The sequence below is a fragment of the Corylus avellana genome, chromosome ca1, assembly GCF_901000735.1.
Source record: "Corylus avellana chromosome ca1, CavTom2PMs-1.0".
In the NCBI taxonomy this organism is placed as follows: Eukaryota; Viridiplantae; Streptophyta; class Magnoliopsida; order Fagales; family Betulaceae; genus Corylus; species Corylus avellana.
In genome coordinates this window covers 545,685-563,040 of record NC_081541.1, presented here as the reverse complement: position 1 = coordinate 563,040, position 17,356 = coordinate 545,685, and the positions used below count along the sequence as shown (strand labels likewise).

Genomic DNA, 17,356 nt, shown 5'->3' with positions numbered 1-17,356 from the left:
TCGCATTTTGTTTGTTTACATACTGTTTTTGAGTTCTAGCCCTTAAAGATGTTAAGTTGCATGAGTAGAACGAATGTCATAAAAGGTACAGATATTCACAGGTTAAAATGTCTTACAAATAATTTTTAACTACGCAGGCTCATGTCATTTCAAGAAGCCATTCTTTCTTGAAGTTGATTTCGGACGTAATTTTCTAATTTACACCCATATAATATGAGAAAGGAAAAACAGGGAAGAAAGTCTAAAAAAAAATGACTAGTTCCTAATGCAGTACATCCTATATCGCTTCTTCGAAAAAGGGCACAAAAATTTGTTTTGCAGTGGCTATTTGAGTTTAATCGCCTCCAGATACACTCCAGGAGGGAGACAACAAAGACAGCATGCTTTTGGCTTCTTGAATCACGATTGCAACCACCCAGGAAGGCCAGGCAGCATAAGTTCAATGAGTGCCTACACCATCTTGGAACACACCCCGACTGAGATCACAATGAGCTTTTCAAGCAACCTTTAGTTCGGATACTCGAAAGAACGAAATGGGCACACCAGAAAGTTCTCACCAACCTGGAATCCCAGACAACTTGTAAGAAATGAACATATGGATAGATATGACATGTTACACCTCTGACTGTCAAGAAGAAGTGTTAGCTTCAATTTTTATTTCATCTGTACTTGTTTCAGCTTCCTCGTAGAATTCATTTGAAGTCTGACCAGTTTCCTCATGCTTGCTTACATCTTTGCTAGAATAATTAGCTTCGATCTCGAGTTCATCAGAACTTGTTTCAGCTTCTTCATAAAATTCATTTGAATTGTGGTCCGTTTCCTCATGCTTGATTACATCTTTGCTAGAATAATTAGCTTCAATGTCGAGTTCATCTGAACTTGTTTCAGCTTCCTCATACATATCATTTGAGGTCTGGTTAGTCTCCCCATGCTTGCTTGCATCTTTATTAGGAATATCAGATTCTTCTAGATGCTTTGCTCGAATTTTAACACGTTTTCCTTTGATGTAACGATATTCCCATTTTGGTGGTGGATATTTCTTCTTCAATTTGTTGTATTTGTCCATCATACCCAGCTCTTTGAAGACATTTCCAATCATTGAAACAATTGAAACATTTGGTCGGACACCAAGCTCTTCCATGTCAGCAAATATCTACAAGAGAATATATGCAGAGCATACAATATACAAACTACTATCAGGTCTTGTGGCCAAACAAATGAAGTTCAGAATCAAAATAAAGGTAGAATGATGGTCGACGCTATTAAAACACTATGTTGATCAAGAAAAGGAGTCAAGACAAGACTAAACTTGGCACAACAAATACAGAGATGCACTTAATTACTCTCCAAGAAAGATGAAAAGAATAGTTTGCTGAATCTGCAAAATCAAAAGATAATGCATTAAATGTAATAGCTACAGCAAAGCTCCATACCTATAACAATCATCACTACTAGATGTGATAGTGGTAAAACTTCTTGATGGATATTTTTAGACCATGCAAGCAAACACTTACTGATAGGAAAAAAAAAAAAAAGTGTGCACAGGTCGATAGTTCATTTTTTAAGATCAGAATATGAATTGACTACCAGGTGTATTACTTTGCAAGGTTGTCGCCGAAGAATCACAATCTAGAAAAGGATAAGGTGTGGATTATAATTACTAGAGTTATAGGATTTCTGGTTTGTAACCGGTTGTAGCAGCTCAAATCAGACAAGATGTCCATCTACAACAATGTCATTGTAATCATCATTAGTTCACCTCTTACACATTCTATAATTACAGTGAATGTCTGCTTCTATTGTGATCATCATTAAGGCTTCACCTCTTACACATTCTATAGCCAGAAGCTTCGTACATCAACCACAAGTGTTAACTTCATGACTATGAAGCATAAGGTGGCACAAGGGAAAATATATATTTTTTTATATAAGTAATTGGCCCCAAGGAAGGGGGAAGGGCACATGGAAAAATAATATAATCTGAAGGTTCATATATAACACATACAATAGGATTGGAGCACATGATATCAAAACAAATAGATATTAAAAATAGATGACATAGAGATACCTCAAACATCTTCTCATGCATGCCCCTTTTATGGTAAATAGAAATCATTTTATCAAAGAAAATACGAGGTGTGCTTTCCAAGTTGTCCATAAATAATTTTGTCCAAAGCTCCTCAGCTTCATCAAGTCTACCATCTTCTGCTAAGGCATTTAGTAATGTGAAATAGCTCCCCATTGTTCTTCCTTGACCTTTGCTTAACATCCACTTTGTCACCTACAGCCCATATGTAACATGCTTTATTTGATAATCGAAAACCATTAATGAGAAAGAAAAATAAGTTGGTCTAACTAAATGTACCTGAATTATTCTCTTCCATTCTCTCTGATTCTCAAGAGTCTTCAGTGCCTTCTTCACTGTAACTAAAGGAAACTCTAACTCCCAGGCAATGAATGAATCAAGAGCCCCGTAAACTTCCTCTTTAACATTTGACAATTTCATAATCTACAAAAACACAGCCCTCAGAATGATTGTCTCAAGAGAGCAGTAAACAACTTTGCCCGAGCAAGGAGAGACTGGATTTTTCTTGGGTCGTTAAATCGTCATATATGCTGAGAAAATCTAATTAGAGGAGAACAAGACCAGGGGTAATAAAAGGCAAGCTTACACAATCAACAAGATTCGCTGACTTGGAAACGGTCCCAATTCTCTTTCTTGTTTTCCACACTCGAGGATATCTTGGTCTTGGGCCTTTTGCGGCACATACCTGAATTTTTTTTTGGTATTGGTTAAAAAATAAGATCATTAAAGTAAAGTTCAGTTTGAATGCCAAGAAATAACAAGAACAGAAAAGATATATATATATATATATATATATATATATATAGAATACACATTTTAAGCCCTCCCCGCCATCAAATTCCCAGTTTCCATTTTCTATCTTATCTTCGCAACCAAAATAGAACGAGTATGTCTCTAATATTATCAACCAAAAGTTACAATATTAAGAAACACGAGAAGCTTACCACGATGCTTCTTGTACTCCTGGACATTTTAATCAATTCCAATCTTTTGGCAATGAGTGGCGGAGAGCATGTCAATGTAAGCATCCTGAGAAAACGTAAACCTCATAATAATCATTGAAACCCAGTTTGGAAATTAATACCAGAGAAACTTTCAGTAGGGAAAGTGTGTCTCTCACTGAACCTACAATGAGAAGTTTTTTTTTTTTTTTGGATGAATCACAAATAGATGTTAAGAGAGAGAGAGAGAGAGTTACCGGGATGAACTGGAGAAGAGCGAGTGGTTGGTCTGTGAGAAGGTGTGCCTTGAAGAGGGAGATTTTTTCAATTTATTTTCGTTTCTTTTCCTCTCAAATTTTCTTTCCGTTTCCTCGCATCCAAACAGGGAAGATAGTTTCTTAACGTTTTATATTGGAGTTCCAATACATTGTCGTTTCGGTTAATTTCCAAGGACAGTTCAATCAAAAAAAAAAGAAAGAATGTGAGATAGACCAACCAAATATCAACACCTGTCCAGTTGTAGCATTTTGAGTTAAAAGATCGTCACAGGAAATCCATACCGCGTATTAATCCAAAATCCTTTTCGGTTCGCACCTCATCCTCACGGACTATTCTTTGAGACAGAGAGATGATGCTTGTGGATCTCAAACTTCCATAAATACAGAGAGATGATGATGATGATGATGGAATCAGTCATGGCCGTCCGATTCTCCGCCGGTGCAAATGTCTGCTCCTCCACCGCCCTACCCTGTAACTCTCTCTCTCTGTCTCACGTTCATTTTGTGCTCTTGAGTCTTAAAGCTTCCAAAATGAAAAGGATGAAAAAGAGAAAACTTCAGCAGCTAAAATGAATCCTATTGAAGATGAATGAGGGTTTCAGTTTCCTTTACATTTTCCCTGAATTTTCTCGGCTGCCAAACGGAGCATTTGCGACTTTTTTTTAAAGCATTTTCTCTCGTTTGGAACTGTATGTAGATTGTCGCTCAATGTGGAGCTCGGAGGATTTACACGGAGGCCATGTCACCTCTTGCGGGCTCTCTCACTCTGGCAGTTTCGAGTGGTACTAAAGATAATCTTGATTTTTATAGAGCTAGTTAGATTTCTTAGTCAATGAAATGAATAAGATTGAAATTTTGGTGCCTTTCAAATTCCAGTAAAAACATTTAGTATCATGGAAGTTAGCGAGTTTTATAGTTTAGAAGATAAAAGGACAGTTTCATTTATGCTAACCAAATGGTCTTTAGTCGCCTTTCTTCTTATCATATTGTTCAGCTATCTTATTTAGATAATTACAAGTTATAGATGTTAAGAATGTATAGTCATATATGTTAAGATTGATATACAGGAATAGAATTCGAAGATTAAAAGGCCAGTCCCTGACAAGAAGGACCATACTCATGAAAAATAGAACTCGAGCCTCTGTGGAGAATTTGGACTCAGCTGGGGATCCTAAAAAGCAGAATGGGACATCACAGTACCATCCGTATGAGGAAATCGCTGAGTCTATTTTAGAAAATAGTGGAGATGCTACACTTACGACTGCAGAAACTTCTAGGACAATTATTGAGGTATTATATTGCAAGCACTTGTCAATCAGTGGAAAGAACTTCTAAGGAGAAATGAATTCTGATGCCAATATTCTGTTTTACTGATGCACTTTGCATATATGTGTATGAATGTATTTATATAGCATGACCTCTTGCTCCCTTCACATTATTCAAACTGCTGATGCTAATGGTTTATAACCGGCCTTGATGATAATGATGGTTGTGAATTTTTTTTGAGAACAGTATTGTTGTAAGTTTCATATTAGAAGGAGTGATTGCTAGCTGATAAAAAAAAAAAAAAAAAAAAAAGAAGTCCTTTCCAAATTCACCATTGAAGCAAGTGTTATATGTTTTTTTTAACCGCTTAGATGTCAATGATGCTTGAAATATCTAGACCAAAAATCATCTAAGAGAAGGATAAATGTTGGATAGCATAAGAGCTTAACTAGAGGCGGTTCTTCCTCAAAGTTGAGCTCAGTCGAACTAGGTCATCCTCCGACTTCAAGTGATATCCCTATTTGGCTATTTAGGTGATTTGTAATGCCTTCCTTTTTATTATAGATGGTTAGGTATAAAAGGGGAGGATTGGTAATAATCACCCCTCACTCCCGCCTGAAAAAAAAAAAAGAAAAAAAGAAAAAAAAAAGAACCCACTTAGACAGAAGAGAGTTGCATTTATAAAGGAAATGGAAAACACAACATTTTGTTTGGGCTTATACATGTTCCCACATCTGGTAAGCTTTTTATAGTATTTCTTGTGGTTGCATCCTGGTGGTTTGACATTTCTTGCCTGCTATTGTTTATTACTTCCAGCCAGTTTTGCATGGCTAATGTTGCCCATAGTGTGTGACATTCAGGTAAATAACAAAGCAACACTCCTGTTTTCCAGTTTGATCAATGACGAAGTTCATGAGAATATCCTCTTGCCCGACTTGCCTTATGTTACTGATGAACATGGAAGTAAGTCAAGTATTTGAAGTCTGTCATTGTCATGGTTTGCATATTTGTTGTGGGGCTTGTCATCCTCATCCTAACTGTTAACGTGCTCTTGTCTTCCAGATATATACTTTCAAGTGAATAATGGTGATGATGTTTTTCAATCCCTAAGTTCAGAAAATAACTTTGTGGTAGGGAAATTTTCCTGGCAAACATGCATGCATGTTTGTATGAATCTATTGATACAAGCATGAATATACTTTTCTACTAAAGACTTGGCAAAACTTACTACTTGAGACATGATTTTCTTAAACTTTTCATAATTGCTCCCCCCCACCCCCTCCCTCTGCCCACTCTTCAGTGTGCAAATGCATGCATGTGTGTGTCTGTGTGTTATTTGTGTTTCTATGCGTGCATAGTCATATGCACTGAATGAGAACTTCCAAACTTAGTAAAATTTTAAATTCAGTTTACAGTATGAGGACATTTTGCTATTGATAATTACTAATTGAGTTAAGATCGTATTAAAATCATAAATATTCCTTAATTATTTAGTTAGGGTACTGGGATTTTAATCTGAAGTCTATTTTGCTTGGTAAGGCCTTAAATCCCATTAACTTGCATTGGAAACTTAGTATTTGTTCTCCCCAATTGGGCCATCTAGGATATTTATTATTTGAAATTTTGATGACCATGTTTTTGTTCAGTCCTTTGTTTACATATTGGTGGCATCATTGACTTATGTGAGTACGAAATTCAATGGCCTTTGTTACATATGGTGAAACATTTAGATGATCTTACAAATCTTGTCCACATTGGTAGTACTCTTAGGTTTGTACAACTGTATTCTTTTGTTATTTTTTTAGCTTCAAGTATTGCTGTCTGCTTCTCATATTCCTCACTATAATTGTGTGAAACAATGTTAAATGCACACCATTTCTTGTTTAAGACTTTGTTCTGGACTTATGTGGTTTACCTAAAATGCAGCAAGCCATTATAGGCTTGGATACTATGGAAATGATCAATGACATGGAGTTATCAGGTCCATCGGAAATTGATTTTGGAATTGACGAAATTGAAGATGAAGATAGCGATGTTGAAGATGACGATGAGGATGAGGATAATGATGAAGATGACGATTATGATACGGTCTGATGTATATTCTTTTTTGCTTGAATTTAATTATTCAGGTTATATTTAGCTTCTTACTGTAAGAGTTGAGCTGTCAAACATTCTCCATTATGTATTGGATTCTTGTTTGTAGGCAGAGACAAAACCACATTAAGACTAAGGGGGACTGTGGCCCCCCTACTGATATTCAAATTTCCTTTCAAGTTTTTTTTATTAAGTTAAATATATGTGCATTTATTTTTGTTTAAAAATTAGGCTTGGCCCTACCAAAATTAGGTTTAATCCCTCATTAGCCCCAAAAATAAGAAATCCTAGTTCCATCCCTATTTGTAGGATTGGGTTGCCGTTCTTGAAGATGAAGATGAAGATGAAGGTGACCTGGATGAATCTGATGAGACTCTTGCAGATTGGGCCAAGTTGGAGACAATGCGTTCTTCTCATCCAATGTATTTTGCCAAAAAGCTTTCTGAGGTAAGAACTAATAGTTCTATGATAAAGTATTGTGTATTCTTAGGAAGAAGGCATGAAATCATGTTGTTTTCTGTCATAGCATAATCAATATGCATAATTGCTACATGGCTTTGTATGCCCACTTGTAGTGTCTATTCCTTATATGAAGCATCACATTGCCATTTTAAAATAGCTTGTGGAGGGAACTTATTTTATCATTTTTAATCTTATTTTTATTTCTTAGGTTGCTTCAGATGACCCAATAGACTGGATGGATGAGCCTTCAGCTAGTGTTGCTATCCAAGGCCTTCTAAGACCTGCTTTTATTGAAGAACAATCTGTCATCCAGAAGCATCGATCTGACCATAAGTCCAGTAATGCTGACATAAACCAGGTTGGGGAAATTGTAGAAGACAAACTAGAAGATCTTGGTATGATTAATGATCACAAACATGAATCAGGGTCATCTGAGAATAGTTCAATCTGGGCAGAGGAAGCTGAGAAGGATGAAATACCTGCAAATGGGACTTCATTTTACAGGCTGGAGATGATTAGGATTCAACTGTTCTCCTCATATGGACATCCGGTATGTTTGATGGTTGTTTAGGTGTGTTTTGACATTTTGCAGTTGCTGGTCAATATCTTTATGAATTGGAAAATGTTATCCTTCACAATTCACATGCATGGAAAACACAACTTGTGTGATCTTCTTTACTGGTTTTATTACTTAAGCCGCAAAATACAGTTGCTAGTTGAATCATCATGTTGAGCTTGTTTAAGTAATCGTAGAGACAATTTATCTAAGCAGGTTACCTCATGCTTATCATGGTAGCATTTTACAAAATTTGGTTGGGAGAAGTCCTACAGGTCCTCATTATAATTATTATGTTCCATTACCAAATTAAAAGAATTTCAACAGTTCACTCTAATTGAATAGCAACTTCTGCAGGGCCTCAAATACTGAATTTTTTTTTTTGTTCTGGAGGCAGCTCCTATCCAATAAATAGAAGGAAAGAAGAGTATATTGGTCGGTAAATAATTCTTTAATTACTGAAAAATATGAACCAGTCAACTTGTGGAAATTAAGATAAATTATTTAAGCACCTATAAAGGCCTAATGAAGATGTGGCCATGATTCTTCAATGAAGAGAGTATCTGCCCACGGGTCAACTTTGAAATACTGATTTCTGTAATGTGAACGCATTATGACATGACAAATCATATGTTGTTTGAACCTCTCTTTACTTATTAAAGATACAGACCTTTAGTTGCAATAAAATAATTCTTTAATTATAATTCTCTGCAGACTGTTGTTGAGGTAGAAGACTTCATGAAAGCTCAACCTGATGCTATTGCACACTCAGCAGCCAAAATTATATCTCGTCTAAAAGCTGGTGGAGAAAAGACCACACAGGCCCTCAAATCACTCTGTTGGAGATGTAAGGGTCTCCCAGTGGAGGTAACTCAAGAAAACCTGTGAATTAAGTTCCTGGATCATTCAGTAACGTTGCCGAATGATCTGTGCAAGTACTATTTGTAGTTAGCTTTGAGTTCTTGGTGGGTGTTTTTGCATTATTTGTTTTTTTCCTTCTTTGAGCCATTCCATTAAAGCAGAAAAAGAACTACAGAAGGTGGGGGTGAGAGACCCAACAAACACCACCAAGAACAATCATTACAGTCCAGAAAATAATTGTACAAATAAAACGGGAAATGGACCCAAACAGATCCGGTCCCATACTTCCTTGCCCATAAGGTCGAGTAGAGGGCTGCCATGACGGCACGGTATGTGATGCAATCCAAGCTGAAAAGAGGTGCCCTGATGATGCGTACGATGAGGTGGTTGATGAAGATCACCTTTCCTGCATCCATGATGGCAGTGGAGAGGGAGGTGCGTAGGCCTCACGCGCTGCTGGAAGGGGCGGCTCGCGGTACCTTTGGGTGTGGAGAAGCCGGTGAAGAGCGCATGCATGGCGGAGGTGAACCGGCGGCAGTAGATCTAGCTTTCAAACTTCCTCAAAAGAAAGAGAAAAAAAGAAGGAAAGGAGAAAGTAGGAAAAGAGAAGAGGAGTGAGAGAGGGGAGGAAGGAGGGAGGGAGAAGTAGAGCGGGTTTGAGAGAGAGAGAGTCTGATTCCTCTCCTATTGATTTCCAGTGGTTCATTGCATTCTCTAATAATTATATACAGTAAGCACTTTAAAATATGTTTGTATTCGAAATGCAGTTTTGGTACAACTATCCTTCCCTTTCATACCAAATCTGCATTTCGAATACAAACATGTTTTAAAGTGCTTAAAAACTACTAATTTTATGCAGTTTTTAATCACTTTAAAACATGTTTGTATTCAAAATGCAGATTTGGTATGAAAGGGAAGGGTAGTTGTATATTTCATTCACACTGTTGCATGTATGCATTATCATATAAGTTGAAGAAACAAAACAATGCCTTTTGTGAAAAATCCATTCTTCAGCCACCTTTCATTTGTATTTCATCTGTGCTGAAATCTTATATAATATGTTGAGTTTTTTAAGTTGCTGTTGTAGATAATTGGTCTTCATTGCAATCATTGCAGGAGGCAGCACTTATTGGTGTAGATACCCTTGGGTTTGACTTAAAGGTTTGCTCTGGAACACAAGTACAGACATTGCGGTTTGCATTTAATACACGGGTATGGCGGCTATCCTTCAGCTTTGGTTATGCCCTTTTTCACCACCAACCACCTCGTTATCCTAGAGATCTTTTTAATGTCTGGTTTTATATGAGAGAGCTGCTTTCTGCAGAATCACAGCTTGAATCCTTGGAATTTTTAGCTGTTATATCATGCACTACCTTATTTTATTGATCCCAACGATATTTCAGCAGCAAATCAAAATGCATTTTCTTTTAAAGTGGCCCAATGGTCATTGAACTTATTGGCATATTCTTCTTCTCCCATAAAGGGGTGGAGGGTATGGCCACATGTTCAATCACGTTGTAGTGCATTAGTTCTATTTATTTATTGAAAGTAAAAAGTGTTCTTTCAAGTATTTTGGGTGGCACGCATTTAATATTTTAAGTGGACTGCAACCAGAACCATTAGAAAGCCGCACCCTTAGAGTGGCTGTGTAATGTCTAATGACAATTGTATCAAGTTCTGCCATGTTGCTGCCTATGAATAGTCGTAACTTTTCAATTCGCTCATGGTTACCATAAATTCATTTCTTTCTTACTTTTTATTTCTTTTCTTTTGTTTGAACTATCTTTGATATACAAATATATCCTTGTTGGAAAGTGATCTTCTATTGCCAATAATCTTTTGTCCCAACTAAATTGTCTTTGCAGGTCACCTCAGAATACAGTGCTGAGAGGCAGCTTAATGATCTACTATTCCCAAGAATCCACAAGTCGCAAAAGATTAAACAAACCTATCAAAATGAAAGCTAACATTGTCAAATGCCATATACCATTCTGGAAGGTAGTTGTACCTACTTCGATAAGATCTGAATGGAGAAGGTGACTGGTGAAAGAAAAAGAAAAATCAATGAGTGTTCACGAACCTTGCTATGTAATTGTTGTTTGCAAGTAATCTTCTAGGAATTCATTCTTTTCCAAGATGCTTTTTCTTCTGTTTCTCATCCATATTCCCTCAATTACATGACCTCTTTGTATTTGCTCTTACAGTCCACCTTTTATAGGTGCGTCCCTCCCCAGGTTTGCATTCTCATGAGCTTTCCTCATTTTCGAGGGCTTCAAATGAACTATGAACTTGAATAACCTAGATTCAAGTTAGGTTTATTTATTAAACAACTTGAAATTAAATTAAACTCGGTCATTTTCTTCATGTGTACATATATTTTCTCTGCTCATGAAGATAAATTGAGTCACAAATTTTCCTCTCTAAGGTGAAAGTTTGTCTACGAATTGTATTGTAGTTCAGCGTAATGCTTAACACCGCAAATTGCCATGCATTTGTTCTGTTATTCTTGGTACAATATTAGACCACAACAAGAATTATGCAGAAAATAGAAAATAAAATAAAAATGCCTCTACCAAGGAGGAGAAAATTGTAACAAAGCAGTGTAATATTGAACCACAACAAGAGTTTTACAGAAAATAGAAAGGACAATCGAAGGATAACGTACAATGCTTTATTGAATAAAAACAACATTTCTCTTTGTCCAACATGCGAGCGCATGGTCGTGCCATTTCTTCACTCTTTCAGACACCATTGAAGAGTTTATACTTCATGTCATCCAAAAACTTAAAGAAAGCAGATCTCCAAGCCCTGTTGAAAGCTAATGGACCAAATACACCCCAAAACCCCACCACGAATCCAAGTGGCATGCTCATATAAAACCACTTCATGTCGATCCACCCACCATTCTCGCCGCCTTTATCATCAGCGTTTGGTGTTGGCTCAAGGGGTGAGTCATCTCCAACACAACTAGGAGTAAGTGGAGGACCACATAGATCATGGTTGCCAATAAAACTTAGTGCAGTAAAGCTTTGAAGCTGAGTGCTTGAGGGAATTCTGCCAGAGAAGTTGTTGTATGATAAGTTCAAATGACTCAAGAATGTTAAACTCGCCATGCCTTGAGGTATTACACCTCTGAGTCGATTCACTGAAATATCGAGAGATTCCAATAATTTCATGGCATTGATCTTCTCTGGAAGTTTTCCATTGAGTTTATTGTTGGACAAATTCAAGAATCTCAGGTCATAAAGACCGGTGAGTTGTTCAGGGATCTCTCCAATTAAATTGTTGCACGAGAGGTCCATGCTTGTGACAAGATCAAGTAACTTGTTATATTCATATTCTACTCCCTTCATTATCAAGAATACTTTTGCCTGACCAGCAAGTGTATTTGTACTAGAGACTTGTCTCACCATGGCGCTCAAATTGCCAAAGCATCGCGGAATGGATCCGGAGAATTTGTTATGTGAAAGGTCCATGATTTGAAGTGAATTGAAGTGACAGATCTCCAGAGGAATAATACCATGAAACCTGTTTGAGCGAAGCACAAGAGCCCTAAGACGAGCTGAACTGTTTCTCAACCAAATGGATAAGTCGTCAGACAAATGATTCTCACTAAGATCAACAATCTCTAGATCTTTGCAATTTTGCAGGGACAATGGTAAATCTCCAGACAGATTGTTTTTATTCAAAGACAGAAGCTGAAGCGCAGATAAAGAACCCAAGGAACTCGATATATTTCCTGTGAGCTTATTGCTCCCCAAGATTAACACTCGTAACTTAGAATGCTTCGTCCAACAGTGAGGAAGTTCTCCGGATAAAAGATTTTTTGACAGATCAAGAACTTGCAGATTTGACTTTCCATCTTTCAGTTCACAAACAAGGGGAGTAAGAGATCCATGGAATGAGTTATTGGAAAGATCTAAATACGTAATGCCAGAAGAGATACTGGGGAGAGGACCAGAAAAGTTGTTTGAACCAAGATCGATTGTACCTCCACAAGATAAACTTGGAAGACTACCACGAATTTGGTTTTGAGAAAGATTCAACATAATGAATTGGGAACACATGCTCCAAAACCAAGAAGGGATGACATCTGAAATACTTGCACTCCATAAATATAGAAATTGAAGATCTTTTTGTGATTGAAGCCAAGCAGGGAATCGCGGTCCTAATCGCCATAATCCCATTGCTAAATGATTAATTTGAAAAGGAGGAACCCAATTAGAGCTTACTTGCAAAGTCAACATGTTTGAATTGGCAACCAGAATTCTCAAATTTGTTAGGTTGGAAAAATGCACTTCGGAAACAAAACCCTCTAAAAAATTGTCGTTGATGTGTAACTCTTCAAGATTTGAAAGATGTCCAAAACTTACTGGAATCGTTCCAGTTAGTTGATTGTAAGAGAGAAAAAGTCTCCTCAATGAAGACAGATTTCCTATAGACACAGGAATCGGACCAGAAAGCATGTTCATTTGAAGTGAAAGAAAAAAGAGTTTTTTATGCTTCCCTAGTTGATCAGGCAAAGTATCTGAAAGCCGATTGGAAGACAAATCTAAAAACTCTAAATTTTTTGTTGTGCATGCAGAAGAATTTCCTAAAAACTCTAAACCTCCCTCAAGTTTGTTGCCAGATAAATCCAAATGTTGCAGATTACACAAATTTCCAAAGGATCTTGGTATTTTGCCTTGAAAGCCATTGTTAGACAGGACAAGATGCATCAGTCGGGAAAGAGATCCAATGGCACTAGGAAGTACACCTTGAATGTTGTTATAGGCAAGATCAAGTCTTTCAAGAGTACTTATATTGTATAACGAGTTAAGCACTGTGGAAGAGATGTTGTTATGAGAGAGATATAGATTTCTCAGACAAGACATATTTTGGACAACATCTATAAGTGCAATCTGAATGTGATTGCTACTTAGATCAAGTGTCACAAGAGATGTTAAACTATGAAGCCAGTCAAATGTTGAATTAGAAAACCAATTATTTGAAAGATCAAGAACGGTTAGAGATGAAAAATTAACACGAGGAATAGGATCATACTTATCAAGATTACAATAAGACAAGCGTAACTCTGATAGAGAAGGGAGCATGTTTATCACCTGTAACCAGTTAGATGCTTTACTCAGATTGACCATACTCATGTCCAGGAATTCTAACATAGAAAGATGGGATAACCATTCAAGACTGTCAACTTGCAAAGAGAGACCTCCAATGCCAAGATTGTACAAGTTCGAGAGATTCGCTAGTTGATGAGGACTTCCACCCACAAAACCCGCATATGATAAATTTAGATATCTCAAATTCCGGAGGTAACCAAAGAAGCTTGGAATTTGATAACCTTCAAAATTATTCTGACTTAGGTCCAAATAGTGAAGATGCTTTAATTCCAATAGAGAATCACTTATCAGCCCGCCCAACTGTGACCGGACATAACTTTCATATGCATTATTATTGAGGTCATATGGGTTTCTAAGATTTAGCTGGTTGACATGCCCAGTTATGTTGTCACACCAAATTCCTTTCCACATACAACACTCTTCGCCAGTCCAAGATGAGAGTTGATTTGAAGGATCTATGATACCTTGTTTGAAGATCAGAAGGACTTCTCTTTCTCTCTTTCTGCAAAGCACATTTGGACTTTCATGAGCATATGTAAAATTGCATATGATAATAGCTAAGGGGAGATACCAATGCACAAGAACCACCAGAAAACTGAATTTCCTCTCCATAACCGTTGATAGCACAAGAAGGAAGGAAATATTGTATAGATTAGTTGTATCCTCAAAGGTGAGACCGCAGTCTAATATAGAGAAGCGGGAGATGAGGTTGAAGGTCTCTACGACTATTCTTGGCCGGCCCTGCAGGCAGACAATTCCACAAGACTGACTCAAATATGAATGCAAGACCTGGAAAACCGAAGTCTATACATAAAGGTCCAAAGAAAATATTTCCTACTCCGATTCTAATTTCTAACCCACCACCTACGATATATAGTATAATGACAATGACTTCCTCTCTGATTCATATTTTTGAGAAAACAGTCCCAATTACTTATGGACAAGGAAGGTCAGTCCATCCTGACAACTTCAAACCGCGTGCACACCTATCACGTACAAATTACGGGCATTTAAAAAGAATTTTGTCTTTTTAATTTTTTTTATTTCTTAACAAAAAGAAAGAAAAACAAATTATTAACGTTATTATTTATCTTGGAATAATTGGTGATATTCCATCAATATTGAAATGGCATTAGTCGAATTCTGTATTGGAATTAAAGCATTAGTCGAATTCGCTATTGATCCAAAAAAGTATTGTGTATATTTTCAATAAAGTTGGTTCTCGTTAACCTATAAAGTTGGTTCATTAACAAGTCGAGGGATTTCCAGAGACTTGGGATGTTTTCTCGTAGATGGTTGTTTGAAAGGATTGAAGTATAACAAACTTCGGAGGTTTGTCTGCATTTTTGTTACCAAGAGAATGTTACCACACTCCTGTTTGTGGCATTACAGTTACTATCAGTGTAATTTCAACATCAGCCATAATCTTCGATGTGAATTCATGTGTCTCCTTGACTTTTCTTGTTAAATTCCACCGAGGGTTTATTATTTGCTGGTCCAAAATTTGAGGAGAAAAGAGTTTACAAATCTCTTGAGGACCTGATGCTACACAAGAGACTCCTATAGAATCTGTGTATTGTAATCATAATTTGTGATACCCGTCCAGGTTATATGTCTTTTGAATCTCATCAACTTCTTTTGCTTTCTCCAAGAATTTTCTTCTAATGTAGTTACAGTAAAAGAAATGAAATGGCACTTAAGTTTAGTAGTTATCTTGCCAATGCCATAGAACTAAAATTACAGAAGAAGCACAGTGGACTGAATTCATGACAGTGTGTTTCCTGCAGTTGTCATATTTCTGGTGAAACAATGCATTCAAAGTAATGGGAAGAATCATAAAGTGAGGGGAATGAGACATTAAGTGAGAAATGCTTGCAGAGAACTTTCACAAATTTTGGGATGAGGAAAATGTGTAGATTTGACAGAAACAAATAGATAACTCTGATGATGATGCTAATGAACTAGTTCAAGCATGATTGTAAGTCTCATATACCAATTGTGATGCAAGAATGTCCACAACTGCCGAGCCAACAGACTTGAATACAGTTATTTCATCAGAATTACTCCTCCCAACCTTCTCTCCCTTTATCAACTCCACCAAATTTCCTGCAATATCTCCCTTCTCAATCGCCCCTCTCTCAAAAGCACCCACCAATTCCCCTGCTTCCTCCAACGCAGCCTCGTTATCCACAAACACTCTCCCTCTCCTTAGTGCCTCGTCGTCGCACTCCCTCATACAATGCTTGAACGACCCAACCAAATCCAGATGCGCCCCTGCCTTCAAACTCTCGCCCTTCACAAGCGCCGTCTCCGAATTCGTCGCGCAACTCACGATATCTCCCAATCCGACAATTTCCTCCAAACACCCATTACTCTCGAAACTCACCCCATCAAACCCACCATTTTCTTGCATTTCCTCGGCCAATTTTCGCGCCTTCTCCATTGTTCTATTCCAAATTATCACTCTTCTCAAACTGGGTCTCGCTGAAAGATGGGCTTTGATCAAATGGGGTGCCAAATTACCCGCACCAATCATCACAAGGGTCTCACTATCATTTCTAGCCAAAATCTTCGAGGCTAAGCCTGAGACGCACGATGTTCTATAAAGGGTCAACACAGTGCCGTCCATGGAAGCCAGAGTTTGGCCGGTTGTGGAGCTGAATAGAACGTAACTTGCATGCACCCCTGGTAAGTTTAGCGAGGAGTTATGCGGGAAATAGGTCACGAGCTTGACGCCTATGTAAGGGAGGGAGGGAGAAAAGGACCAAGAGGGCATGAGTAGGAGAGAGGAGGAGGATGAAACAGCGTAGCTTTGGCGGATTGGGGTTTGCAGGGTGGATGAGACTGTAGCGAGAGAGGATTGCAAGTGGTGAATTAGGGTTTGGTGAGAGAGAAGGGAGTGCAAAGACTCCGTGGAGATGAAGATTGGGGATGTGATGGTGGTGGGGTAACTGGGACTTGTGTCATTTTTGTTTGGGTTCTCATTTTTGCGTGGGTTGGGCGTGGAAGCCATCGATGAGAGTTGGGGTGGGAGGTCAGGCGAAGAAGAAAGACAGAAAGAGACAGGTATTTAATGAGACGCTCGAAGAAGAAGACTTTTCATATATATATATATATATATAAAAGCCGAGTTTAGACGTAGAGAGTGTTTAGAATTACGACACGTGTCCTGAACCCATGTTTTAGAGAGTGCATATAATTGCGACACGTGGCGTTATAAAGAATGAACAAGTTTTGGGCATTTAAAACCAAGAAGTTTTATTCGTAATGCATTTAATTATTTTAATGAAGAAAACAAAAGGTTCCGAAATTCTCTCTCTCTTTATTTATAATGTATTTAATTGTCTTAATGAAAAAAATAAAAGGTTTCCAAATTTTCTCTTTCTCTCTCTATTTTTCTTTTTATCTTCTCTTACTTTTTGTTTTCGTTTGTGTCCCTCATATTTTTTTTTCAAATTTATATATTATTTTTATTCAAATATATATAAAAACTGAGTTTTAACGTACAGAGTGCTTAGAATTATGACACGTGTCATGAACCCATGTTTTAGAGAATACTTATAATTGCGACACGTGGCGTTTTAAAGAATGAACAAGTTTTGGGCACTTAAAACCCAGGAGTTTTATTTGTAATGCATTTAATTATTTTAATGAAGAAAACAAAATGTTCCAAAATTCTCTCTCTCTCTTTA

At 37.4% G+C, this 17,356-nt stretch overlaps 4 protein-coding genes across 5 annotated transcripts; 1 reads left to right on the top strand and 3 right to left on the bottom strand.

Annotated features, from left to right (window-relative positions):
- Nucleotides 1-139: 139 nt before the first annotated feature.
- On the bottom strand, nt 140-3,399 carry LOC132185071 (pentatricopeptide repeat-containing protein At4g21190). The gene is made up of 6 exons (XM_059598899.1): nt 3,285-3,399; nt 3,031-3,115; nt 2,673-2,771; nt 2,366-2,509; nt 2,069-2,281; nt 140-1,153 (listed from the first exon to the last, which is right to left on the bottom strand). The coding sequence occupies exons 2-6, from the start codon at nt 3,112-3,114 to the stop codon at nt 629-631; spliced, it is 1,065 nt and encodes a 354-aa protein (XP_059454882.1). The 5' UTR covers nt 3,115; nt 3,285-3,399; the 3' UTR covers nt 140-628.
- A 207-nt stretch (nt 3,400-3,606) lies between these two features.
- Nucleotides 3,607-10,916, top strand: LOC132166911 (uncharacterized protein At3g49140-like). The gene is made up of 11 exons (XM_059577770.1): nt 3,607-3,777; nt 4,003-4,087; nt 4,373-4,595; nt 5,432-5,534; nt 5,634-5,701; nt 6,498-6,659; nt 6,975-7,112; nt 7,336-7,677; nt 8,398-8,550; nt 9,661-9,756; nt 10,410-10,916. The coding sequence occupies exons 1-11, from the start codon at nt 3,696-3,698 to the stop codon at nt 10,509-10,511; spliced, it is 1,554 nt and encodes a 517-aa protein (XP_059433753.1). The 5' UTR covers nt 3,607-3,695; the 3' UTR covers nt 10,512-10,916.
- Nucleotides 10,917-11,285: 369 nt separating this feature from the next.
- On the bottom strand, nt 11,286-13,688 carry LOC132189494 (receptor-like protein EIX2). The gene has a single exon (XM_059604239.1). It carries the CDS (start codon nt 13,686-13,688, stop codon nt 11,286-11,288), a length of 2,403 nt encoding a protein of 800 aa, XP_059460222.1.
- LOC132187557 (protein SAR DEFICIENT 4) lies at nt 13,494-16,730 on the bottom strand. 2 transcript variants are annotated; one of them, XM_059601908.1, is made up of 3 exons: nt 15,658-16,730; nt 14,253-14,405; nt 13,494-14,166 (listed from the first exon to the last, which is right to left on the bottom strand). In XM_059601908.1, exons 1-3 carry the CDS (start codon nt 16,675-16,677, stop codon nt 14,053-14,055), a joined length of 1,287 nt encoding a protein of 428 aa, XP_059457891.1. In that variant the 5' UTR covers nt 16,678-16,730; the 3' UTR covers nt 13,494-14,052. The 2 variants fall into 2 exon arrangements, with proteins under 2 accessions (XP_059457891.1, XP_059457899.1); XM_059601916.1 differs by lacking the exon at nt 14,253-14,405 and having other exon boundaries at nt 13,496-14,166.
- Between the last annotated feature and the right edge of the window lie 626 nt (nt 16,731-17,356).